This window comes from Chironomus tepperi, unplaced genomic scaffold (assembly GCF_022539635.2).
Source record: "Chironomus tepperi strain 1889 unplaced genomic scaffold, CSIRO-AGI_Ctep_v1 contig_445, whole genome shotgun sequence".
Classification (NCBI taxonomy): Eukaryota; Metazoa; Arthropoda; class Insecta; order Diptera; family Chironomidae; genus Chironomus; species Chironomus tepperi.
This window is the reverse complement of record NW_027226567.1, coordinates 5630290-5642405: the sequence shown is the minus strand read 5'-3', so window position 1 is coordinate 5642405 and position 12116 is coordinate 5630290. Positions and strand designations below refer to the sequence as shown.

The 12116-nt window shown below is 33.4% G+C and overlaps 1 protein-coding gene across 1 annotated transcript in view; it reads left to right on the top strand.

The window, feature by feature from the left end:
• The window catches only part of Dpp10 (Dipeptidyl peptidase 10), a 65382-nt gene extending 59623 nt beyond the window's left edge, over positions 1 to 5759 (top strand). Inside the window, exons 10-16 of the mRNA XM_070650361.1 lie at positions 246 to 360; positions 442 to 556; positions 1166 to 1980; positions 2444 to 2545; positions 3461 to 3579; positions 3649 to 3834; positions 4456 to 5759. Of these exons, the coding sequence (XP_070506462.1) occupies positions 246 to 360; positions 442 to 556; positions 1166 to 1980; positions 2444 to 2545; positions 3461 to 3579; positions 3649 to 3834; positions 4456 to 4515 (1512 nt within the window). The 3' untranslated portion in view covers positions 4516 to 5759. The remainder of the gene's footprint in view (positions 1 to 245; positions 361 to 441; positions 557 to 1165; positions 1981 to 2443; positions 2546 to 3460; positions 3580 to 3648; positions 3835 to 4455) is intronic.
• Positions 5760 to 12116: the final 6357 nt, after the last annotated feature.

The window sequence follows — 12116 nt, the reverse complement described above, 5'->3', positions numbered from 1 at the left end:
CTTAACAATCAATCCGCAATCTTCATTCTGAGTTGGTTGATGTCGAATTGAACGAATTTTTATGAGTCGATTTTCCAAGAATATTGAATTTGATACGCAAATCTCTCTCTTTTTGAGGCTTGAAACATGGAAGGATTTGCCTCAAGTTCTTAAAGGCTCTAAAATTCAAGCTTTAAACTCCAAAATCGCTTTAAACTCAAAATTTCCATTATTTCATACTTGAACTCAATCATATTCCAATACAGACACATAAAACAAGCGGAGATGGAAGAGGATGGGTGGATGAATTATCAATTCCATTTTTCTCAACAAATGTCAGCACATATATTGCAATATCGCCAGTTCGTGAAGGGTCGTCAGGTATGTGTAATGAATAAAAATTCGATTTGAGCTTACTACTATTGCTATATATATAAATCCATTAACTTTTTTTATGAATAGGACATTATCGTCATTTAGTACACGTTCAAATATCTAAAAAGAGAATCGTACCTTTAACACATGGTCGTTATGATGTCAATAGAATTGTACATTGGGATCAAATGAATAACTACGTGTAAGTTTATCAATGAAAGTTGTTGTTGGATTGATAATGATGTCCAGACTATCGTCTTTTTGAGTTCGAATTATACGAAAATTATTATCGAAATTTAGTTCGAATTTTTCGAAATTGATTTTCGAAATTTTTGAAACTAATTTCAGATTGGTCGGAAATATTAAGGAATTCAAAATGAGTTTCTTGTAATTTTAACGGTCATTGCATTTTCGAATTTTTCGAAATTAATTTCGAATTTTTCGAAAATAAGAAAAAAATCAAAATAAACTCGAATAACTTTCGGCCATTTTATATTCATATTTTGCGACCGTTTTTTTTTTAATTTGAAAAACACCCACTTTCGAAATTAATTTCGAATTTTTTCGAAAATGGTTTTCGAAATTAATTTTGAATATTTCTTTATATTTTCATATTTTGCAAGTGCTTTTTCAAATTTGAATTTTTCGAAAATGCAAAATAATTCAAATTCGAAAATAACGGTCGTTTTCAAAATAACGCTAGTCTGGCGATGTCTATTTACCAAGCACTTGCTGCTCCATCAAAATCCCAATCCAACTAAACTAAAAAGCCATTTCATTCACATCATTATCATTTTTTCCAAAAATTTAGATACTTTTTGGCAACACCTGAACATTTCCCAGGACATCGTCATCTTTATCGTGTCACATCCATTCCACCAGCTGTTGGCATTCCATTAAAATCACCATTATGTCTCACATGTTCCGAATTGGAAGTTGATTTTACGAGAATGACAGATGCAGCGGCAAAGTCACGTGAATCATGGGAAAGTGAGGAAGAGAATGGCGATCAAATATCATTGGCAACAATATCGGGTCAATATGGTGGTACAACAAGCGATGATATCGCATGTCAATATTTTAATGCAATTTTTGCACCAAATAACAATGAATATGCCTTAATTGAATGTTTAGGACCAGACATACCAACAAGTTGGATATACAAAATTGATGTTAAAAGTGATACAGACCCGATTAGTCCAATTTACCTGCTGCAAAATAATACCGACTTAAAGCAGCGTATATCCAAAATAGCAATGCCACAAATTAGAACGTTTCCCGTCATGATTTCAGGCGGTTTTCATGCACAAGCTCGAATGTTTTTACCGCCCGGTCTACGTGAGGATGAAATAACAAAATATCCAATGGTCGTGCACGTCTATTCTGGCCCCGGTACACAACTTGTTACCGAAAAATGGAGTGTCGATTGGAATACATATTTGGCTGGCACGAAAGATTACATTGTAACTGAAATTGATGGACGTGGCTCGTCTGGTCAAGGATATCAATTATTACATGAAGTCTATCGTCGCCTCGGGACAGTCGAAGTATCGGATCAATTGGAAGTATCGGAATATTTGCGAGATACATTACATTTTGTTGATAAAAAGCGTATGGGAATTTGGGGTAGGTTAAGCTTCAGTCATGTAAAAAGGATAATTTCAATGTTTGAGGTTAACGAACTTTCGAAACCGAATTTTTCGAACTTCGAAAATTCGAAATTCGAAAAACATAATCTCGAAAATTCGAAATTCGAAAAACATAATCTCGAAAATTCGAAATTCGAAAAACTTAACCTCAAAAATTCGAAATTCGAAAAACATAACCTCAAATATTCGAAATTCGAAAAACATAACCTCAAAAATTCGAAAATTCGAAAAACAACCTCAAAATTTCGAAATTCGAAAAAGGGACATTTTAAGTTCCATAGAAAGTTTCATCCATGTGACGAATGAGTCTGTTGGTAAAATATATATTCGATGATTGTTGGATATGCTCGTTAATATTTTCTCAACAAAAATGTCTGGTTCCATTAAAAAAAAATTTTTTCTTTTCATTGTCCCCGTTACTGACTAAAAATAAATATTAGGATGGAGCTTTGGTGGATATGTATCGGCATTAGCACTGTCAACATCGTCACTCTTTCAATGCGGTATTTCTGTTGCTCCGGTAACAAATTGGAAGCTTTATGGTAAGTGATGTCAAATATACGTGTATAGATTCTGATGACTTTATTGACATTGCGAATGATTGCTGTGAATGGTGAAAAAAGAAGGTTTATGGCTTTATGATTCTTTGTGTCATGAAACCACACAATATTGGGTATCAGAAATGTAGATTGTTATTTTTGGATGTGCTGTGTGTGCTAAGATTAATTTTGGGAAGTTGAATGGAGTTTTATATTGAGTTTGAACGATATTCAAAATTCAAAATTTTGAAAACCGTTAAAATTTTAAAAATTTTGAAATCAATAAGAACCTTTAAAAAATTTGAAATTTCAAAAAACCGTTAAAAATTCAAAAAAATCATATGAAAATTTGTTTGATTTTTTTTTTCAAATTTTAACAGAAATTGGGGGGTTGAAAAATTCAAAATTTTCAAAACGGTTAAAAATTGTTCAAATTTTCAAAAACTAAACCGTTAAAATTTTAAAAATTTTGAAATCAATAAGAACCTTTAAAAAATTTGAAATTTCAAAAAACCGTTAAAAATTCAAAAAAATCATATGAAAATTTGTTTGATTTTTTTTTTTTCAAATTTTAACAGAAATTGGGGGGTTGAAAAATTCAAAATTTTCAAAACGGTTAAAAATTGTTCAAATTTTCAAAAACTAAAGTTGTTGAAGAAAATTCAAATTTTTGAAAACCGTTAAAATTGTACTTTTATTAAATTCAATTAAACCGTTACAAAATTTTGAATTTTAAAAACCGTTAAAAAAAAGAAATTGATTAGATTTTTTCAAATTTTAACAGAAATTGACGGTTAAAAAATTTTAAAATTTTGAAAACCGTTAAAAAAAATTTTTACAAAAATTTCAAATTTCAAAAAACCGTTACAAATCAATTTCAAATCATTCAAATTTCTATTATTCTATCTTTTCCACTAGTTTCAACATATGCTGAGCGTTTTATGGGTATGCCAAATCTAACGGACAACTATCAAGGCTATGTCGAAGGAGATTTATCAAAACATGTGGATCAATTGAAAGACAAACAATTCTTATTGGTAAATTTCTCTCTTCCTTCTCATCTGCCAATAAAATATCCATTCTCATTTATTATTCATTCGATTCAGATACATGGAACAGCTGACGATAATGTTCATTTTATGCAAAGTATGGTTCTATCAAAAGCTCTTACACATCGTGGTGCTCTTTTTAAGCAACAAATTTATCCTGACGAAGGACACAATCTATCGGGCGTTAAGACTCATCTTTATCGTTCAATGACATTATTCTTTGAGGATTGCTTCAAGAAACAGGTAACGATGAATCGTTAAAATTACATTTATCACTTAACAATGGATTGAATTTCTGTTTTGGAAATCTAATAAAAAATTTGAACCTTAAAATATGTTGTTAAGGGTTGATTGGATGATGTGGAGCAATGAGGAGAGGAAGTAGAGGATTATGTGGGATATAGAATTGTAGTAAAGTGGGTAAATGGGGATTTAATGATGTGAAAATGGTGTTCAAGGTGAAGGCGTAGAAAATAAAGGATCATTTCAATATTTTATGTTAAAAACTTTCGAAATTGAATTTTTCGAACTTCGAAAATTCGAAATTCGAAAAACATAACCTCAAAAATTCGAAATTTCTAAAATTGGACCTCGAAAATTCGACATTAAAAAACAGAACTTCAAAATTTCGAAATTCGAAAAACAACCTCAAAAATTTGAAATTCGAAAATTGGACCTCGAAAATTCGACATTAAAAAACAGAACTTCAAAATTTCGAAATTCGAAAAACATAACCTCAAAAATTTGAAATTCGAAAATACGACCTTTAAAGTTCGTAACATCCAATCTACCCCATCAAAACTCCCTTCCATAGAAACCAGCCCATTAGTGTCATATTTCTGATAATAAATTTCATTACAACAGGTGCCATTAGAAGTAAAAGCTGGCTTACAAAACGGAGGAACAGTCGAGCCATCAAATTAAATGTAATGAATGTGAATGTGATTCCATTGTAATGTCGGTTACGTGATAATGGAATATTCAATGATCGAGTGCAGTAGAAGAAATCCCAAAATTATTTATGGACGGCGGAATTATTTTTGGTTGTGAGGAATTAAGCAAGATCGTGCGGAGATGTATCGATGATTCTTGTAAAGGAGTCATTCGTTAATGACGTCTAGAGTTAAGAGAGGATATGGACCTTGTGCTGACTTACTTAATTTTATCATGGACGTCATTTAAGGATGACCCCAAAAAAGAGGGGGTAGCAACTATTTAGTCATGTTTTGATCTGTGATAGTAAAAATTTTCTTCATCAGCCTAGCTGAACAAGCTTAAAGTCAGCATAGCTGTCAGTAGATGACTCAATTTAGTTCAAATCTCAGCTTAACTTCCTTTTTTGACTTGATGTAATTTGAAACAGAGTTGGCAATTGGTCAACGAACTCTAGCTGTATATCATCAAGCATCGGCAATCAAACGCGACCGGCTGTGATCCAAAATGTGATCTTCCAAAATTCGAAATTCAATAAACAGAACTACGAAAATTTGAAATTCGAAAAACAGCACATCGAAAATTCGAAAAACTGAACTTTAAAAATTCGAAATTCGAAAAACAGAATTTCGAAAATCTGAACCTTGAAAGTTCGAAATTTAAAAACAAGAACCTCAAAAATTTGAATTATGGAAATCAAAATCTCGAAAATTCGAAGTTCGAATACCAGAACCTGGAAAATTCGATATTCGAATACAAACATCTCGAAAATTCGAAATTCGGAAATCGTAAACTTAAAAACTCGAAATTCGATAGTCAGAATCTCGAAAATTCAAAAACCAGAACCACGAAAATTCGAAATTCGAAAACAAGAACCTCGAAAATTCGAAATTCGAAATGCCGCCACCGGTCGCCGTTGACTGCCGTTGACAACTCTGATTTAAAATAACCTGAAAAAGATCAAATCCCTTTAAAAAGAGTTACCGCCCCATGGATATAAATATGTTATATAATCGACTCTATACATAATAAGAAAGTATATTTACATGTAGGACATAAGTAGACGACAAAAAAAGAGGTTAAAGATGACAAAAAAAAGCTAATAAATCACCAAAAGACTCTCCATTTATTCTCTATCTCTCTCGATATTTCTATGATATAGAAAAAACTAATAGATTAATTTGAACGTGGATGAAAAAAAAGAAAGGACAAACTTGACAGTTGTGAAAGATGAAGCTAGAAAAAATTCCATGAATTTTCTTCTCAGATTGTGCATAAAATTTTCATCTTTTCTTGATAATCAATAAACTGACAATATTAAAATGAAAAATCTTTTCTCTGATAAGATAAATTGTAGAAAAATTCACATTTAAAATTCATTCGAAATAAGATTTAAAATTTAGATTTTAAGACAAATGAGCTTTTTCGAGTTTCTTTTGAAAAGCTCTGTTGGAATGTTTTTCACTGGATTTGCTTTTGGGGTGATTTTGTTAGGAATTTTTTTAATTTGATTCAATTTGGTGACTTGATTCAATTGATCATCAAACATGTGTTTTGATAAGCAGCTACTGTAGCCTAAAAAATGACACTATATTTTTTCAGTGTGTGGCCGTCTCAAATTCGAGTTTTTCGACATTAGATTGTCGAAAATTTCAAACTATTCGAACTCAACTTATTTTAAAATAAAAATTTACGTTACGAAGAAAAGTAAAAGTAACGGGCAAAAAAAATTTGAATATTAATTAAATTTCTTTTGAAAAAATTTAACGGTCGTTTTTGCGAAAGTCTTTATTTTGTTATTTCCTGCTAATGACCAAACTGCTGTCAAGTGAGCAGAATAATAATTACAGCAAGGCAGTGGTGCACTTCACAGCGGCTTCCTTTTGACTGTACAGATAGTTCTAATCATACTCTAACTACACTCGAGAGTGATCTTGTCGATTAAAAGAGCATGTATTCCATGATTATAACAATTTAAAGAGACCTAGCCAGAGGCTGGTACAACTAAAATTCTGCACAAAACATGGCCGAGGGTATATCATCAATTTAAGGTACCTAATCACAATTTGCGTGTCACGGAGTTACACAAATCGAGCTGACGTTTGCTAAAATTCTAAAAAAAAGCATCAATATTCAATTACAGTTTATTTAGGATTGAACCCGTGTCGTTAGGATCGAATGGCCAACATTCTAACCACTATTCCACTGCTGCCAATTTTCGCTGCTAATCAAGGTGGTTCTGGGAGGTCATGTTTCAACATGAAATTCTAGATATTTGCCAAATTCAATTCAAAATCCCTGACAAAATCACCACAAGGACACAATTCCAATATCATTGAAATATCACTCTTAATTCCTTCATTTACTCAATTCTCTTGTTAATTTCCATTCTCGCATTAAAATTTTAATGAATATGAATAAGAATTAAATGAGAAAAATTCATTAATTATAAGGAGAAATAATGAGGAAGTCCCTCGAGTAAAGTAAAAAAATTCAATCAATTTATTTAAAAAAATCTTTGAGATTCAAAAAATTAGAATAAAAGAGAAGTAAAAAATGAAAAAAATTAATCTGAACCCCAGAAGAATAATAATAATAGTGAAAAATATAAAAAAGTATCAGAATTGTGATTTAAAACATACAAGAAATAAAATAAAAATATTGCGTTTGAACTAACGCATCGCGTAATTTTGAATGCAAAAACGTGATTGTGAAGTGCCAAACGAAACTTTATGAAAAAAATAAATAAAAGAAAATTGAAAAACTAAAAGAAAATAAAACAAAAAATTGAAAACTACAAGAAAATATAAAAGAAAATTGAAAATTAAAAGAAAAATCTATCAAATCAGAAATTCAGTCCAAATTCGGAAGATGGCGAAAAATTTAAGAAGAAGATAGAAAATTTTAAATTTATTGTTGTTGAATTTTCAAGATTTTAAATTGTCTGTTTTAGTTAGAATTGAATTATTTTACAAAAAAATTAGTTTGAGAAGGCATATATGGTAGTGTAATGCAATGATAAATGCTCTATAATTTATGGACTAGAGTAAGGTGTGCTGAGCTTGAATAAGATTGATAATATCGAAAAATTTACAATTTCTTCGATTTTTACGAAAATTGCTGACCCTGTTTGGGCAAAAATACTAAAGTGATCGACAAGATCCAGTAGTTTGGCATGATGACAGCTTCATGCAGACTTGGAGCCAGGTTTAAGATGAATTTAGCTTCATGTCGGCTTTATAAATCAGAGGCTCAAAGTAGGAAGGATAGTTGAACTATTCTGTAAATTAAAAGCTTGCCGGATCTGGCTAGATTGCCAGACTGATTGACTAGCTGATTAGTTGGCCGATGGCCTAAATGTAAAATTTTGAGCTTGACCAACCTGTAAGATTAGGAAAATTTGACACATAAGTCAATTATATCATGTAAAGAACAGTTCTAACAACTTAAAAGTCTTTTAGATGACTTAATTCTGCAAAGAGTTCAAAAATTCTCTCTCTGGTATGAACATCTAGGATTTTTTTCCCAAATTCTCATGAAAAACTACAAAAACCTAAGAAATTAATGCTTTCTCGCTATCGGGATTGGGATCTGAATTCAACGGGATTTCCAGATCCAGTAAAATCCCGGGATTTCCTGGGAAATCTCGATCCCAAAAATGTATCTTGACCTGGATTTCGAGAAAGCATAAAGAAATATAAATTATTTCAAAATGAAACAAGTGAATTTAATTCATAATAAATACCCTTTACTCTTTTCTGACCATCAGCCGACCTTTCAATTTCCATTAAAACACACTTCATTCTCAAATATTTACCTAACCCAAGCACAAATGCTACAAAGCCTCATCAAATAGAAAATGCTGCAAAATGGTCACGTTTTTCTCTCACAATATTAAACTAATTCAGAGTTAATTAATTATGAGACAAAATAATCTCAAATTACAATGCTCAACACGGCACACCTTTTTTTGCTTCCAACATGCTTTTGTTGGGAAAAATTCATGATGGATCCAGACCAGGGATGGGCAACCTGTGTGATGCGGCACCCTAGTGATTTAATAAACATTGTTAATCACGGTATTGTGTTTGCAGCACCAGTTGAGGCTTAACATCAAGGTGTACCACGAAAAACAAAAGGTTGTCCAGCACTGCTGCAGACTGCCATGGTAATGAGGTGCACAGAATACACTGAAATATATAATAAAAATCAACATATCTTTATTCATTAATTATTTATTTATTCCTATGTACATACGACTGAGTTAGGCATTAATTAATTACTTAGTTCCTTTTTAAGGTAATTTCTGCTGTAAATCCCCACAAATGGCTAACCATTAATTAACAGCACATGAAAAAAAAATCATACAAAAGGTAGCAGTTGAATATAAATTTCAATTAAAGTCACACAATCGTTTAAAAATAAAATTCTTACTTCCATTTTGTGGATTGTCCTTAGAAATGTCAAGCATCTTCTCATGTAAGTGAAATTCTTAAGCAATAAATTTTTTTCTTTGTTTCCCTTTAGTGTCCTCATATCGAACATGTATAGAAAATTATTCAATTTAAATTATTATGGATTGAACGTGTGTGTGCATGAATGGCTTGAATTGGTAATGAATGTGGTTAGTGCTGAGATTCATGATTTTTGGGGATGTTTTGTTGGGGTTTTTGGGGTATGACTTGGGAAATTTTGAGGAGGTTAACTAATTAATTGGCATAAGTAGCCACAAGGAACCTTCAGAGTCTTGAATAATAGCCATTTTGATGTCTTTTGGGCTATAAATTAGGGCAATTCCCAAATAGCTGGTTAATAGCCTAGTTACTTACTTACTTACTCGGCCCATGTTTCAACTTGAAGCCTAGGTTCCTACAAAAGACTTTCCATCTGCCCGATTAATTGTTCGAATACCAGGTTTCAGCCAGGCATGACTCAGACTTGGTACCAAATTCGGTATTAATTCGAGATCATGCAATAGTCGAGTTTCAGTACCAAAATGGATTAACACACTCGTGATATTTGGAATTACCCATTCCTTTGAAGTCAATTGAAACTGGATCTAGTGCTGGTGAGCGATCCCATTATAAGATCAAGACTATCTTGTACTTACTGGACGTACAGATCAACTGTGACCCATATCCCTCAGATATCGTCGGCTTCCACCTGTCAATTGCCAATACCAAATGCATTGCAGTGTCTATCAACAGCATGAGTTCTTCGGTCTACCACGGGTACTCTTACTATCCACAATGTCTGACCTTATTTAAAGACTATCCTGTGATATCTGGGAAAGGTTGACTTTAATCGATTCAATTCCATACAAAATCCAAATCGACTTCAAGTTCCTGTTCACACAAATTCTCTGTCCGAACCTAAAATTGATATTAATTCATCATTGCTCCATCCCAAAAAATCTTATAAATCACAGAACCCCACTTAATTTTTTATTACGCTACATAATAAATGGACGACCCCCGAGATCACATTGCGGATTTTTAATCAGCATAAATAAATTTTTTCTCCTTCTTCCTTCATGTTTTTAATTAGCAGAAAAAAAAATTATAAACGCTTAGAAAATGTGGGGAAAATTTATTGAAATGTTTTTTTTTGCTACTTCTTCCATCGGTAACCATTAACGAAACAATTTTGCTAAACTAATTTAAATTAATTACTCTTGTATCCTTTTTGAAGCATTTTTTTTTTTTTTTTGTTGCAACATTTAAGGTTGAATCTACTGAGTTGGTGGATGGAAAATTGAAGGATGGGAAATTGTAGTTGGTGCAGTTTGTCTTGTTGAATTAATGAACTGGATTGAGAGAGCAAGCTAGAGTTGTCACTTACCGATTTACTGATTTATCACAAGTAACAGTACTCGAGACCCGAATAACTCGATGACTTTTTAGTTGTCGAGACCGAGACTTCAAAGAATTCACTTTTAGTCTCGGTCTCGGTCACGGTTTTCGTCTCAGTTTCGATTCCGGTCCAGGTTCTGCTTCGGTCCGGATTCCGATCTCGTTTCCGGCTCCGTTCTTGGTCCCGGTTCCGTTCAGGGTTTCGGTTCCGTTCTCGGTTCCGGTTCCGTTGTCGGTCTCGGTTCCGCTCTCGGTCCCGGCTCCGTTCTTGGTCCCGGTTCCGTTCAGGGTTCCGGTTCCGTTCTCGGTCCCGGTTCCGTTCAGGGTTCTGGTTCCGTTCTCGGTTCCGGTTCCGTTCAGGGTTCTGGTTCCGTTCTCGGTTCCGGTTCCGTTCTCGGTCCCGGTTCCGTTCTCGGTCCCGGTTCCGTTCTCGGTCAAGGTTCCGTTCTCGGTCCCGGCTCCGTTCTCGGCTCCGGTTCGGCTCTCGGTCCAGGTTCGACTCAAGTCACAAGCATTGCAAGCACAAAAGCTGGGTAGCTGGGTAGCCTTTCCATAGACATAAATTTACCATCTCTGGAACTTAAGATTCATCATAAAAATTCCAACTCCCTCAACACCTATTCAATACTCACTCTTTGCATCTTTAATAGCTAGTCATGAACATTTTATTGAGACGATTTAATGTCAATTTCAATAAAATTGTCAGTCTAAAGATCTATCATGATGGCTGTAACTTCACCAATCATTCGATGAGCAAATAATCGTCTCATTAATCGCTTTCCGTATCTTTTAAGTACTTGTTTGCTTACTTTTTTTATATGCAAGCATAGTATAAAGATTCGGACTGATTTATTGGCTATAAAGTACTGTTTGTGAGGTTCTGAATGATGGTGGAAATTTAATTTCTTGCTGTTAAAATAGAGCAAAATCAGAGGTCAGGTAGCTGATAGGGCATCTAGAGTCTTAGGATCAATGCAGCGCCTTAGCGACTACGCCAGGAACTACTTTACTACTTGTGGTTTTTCATGGCTAATTTAGATTCCTGGACGGCATAATTCGACAAATAGCTTTTTTAGCCGTAAAAATTGTTCTAAATCAGCCGCAACGGTGCCGCTAAGGCAACTTCGCGTCTTACCATTAATACATTGACTTAGAGGAGTCCTAGTTGCTTAATTGTGCTGCTTTGGTTTGGTATTCAATTTTTACTATGAATTTAGAATCCTGAGCGGCATAATGCAACGAAATCAGATGCCGCGGGGTCGTCAAGGCAATTTCGAGTCTTTCCGTTACTATGTGAATGTAGAGGTGTCCTAGTGATCAAGTTGTGCTATTCGGGAATAATTTTCAAGTAAGACTTGCTCATCCTTCCAGTTTTAACGCCTTACAAATTGTCCATTGCCAGCAAATGAATTAAGAATAAACAGCAAAACAATTGCCGGTTCCTAGACAAAAATGGGAAAAAATAAAATTTATGACTTTGTGCTTTTCACCTTCATTTAATTACAGTATTTACTGTTTAAGTAATTTTCATCAAGCAAACAATCGCCGTTCTCAACAACATGAAGCGGGTCTGAAGGGGATGAAAAGTCACACGGAAGAATAGAAATAAAGAAGAAGATGAACAAATAAGCGACATTGGCAATGAAACTTTTTTTTTAAAAGAAAATTAATCATTCTTGGCACGTAATTCGTTACTGAGACGTTCATGCTTGCGACACATAAAAAAGTGGTGACTAAAAA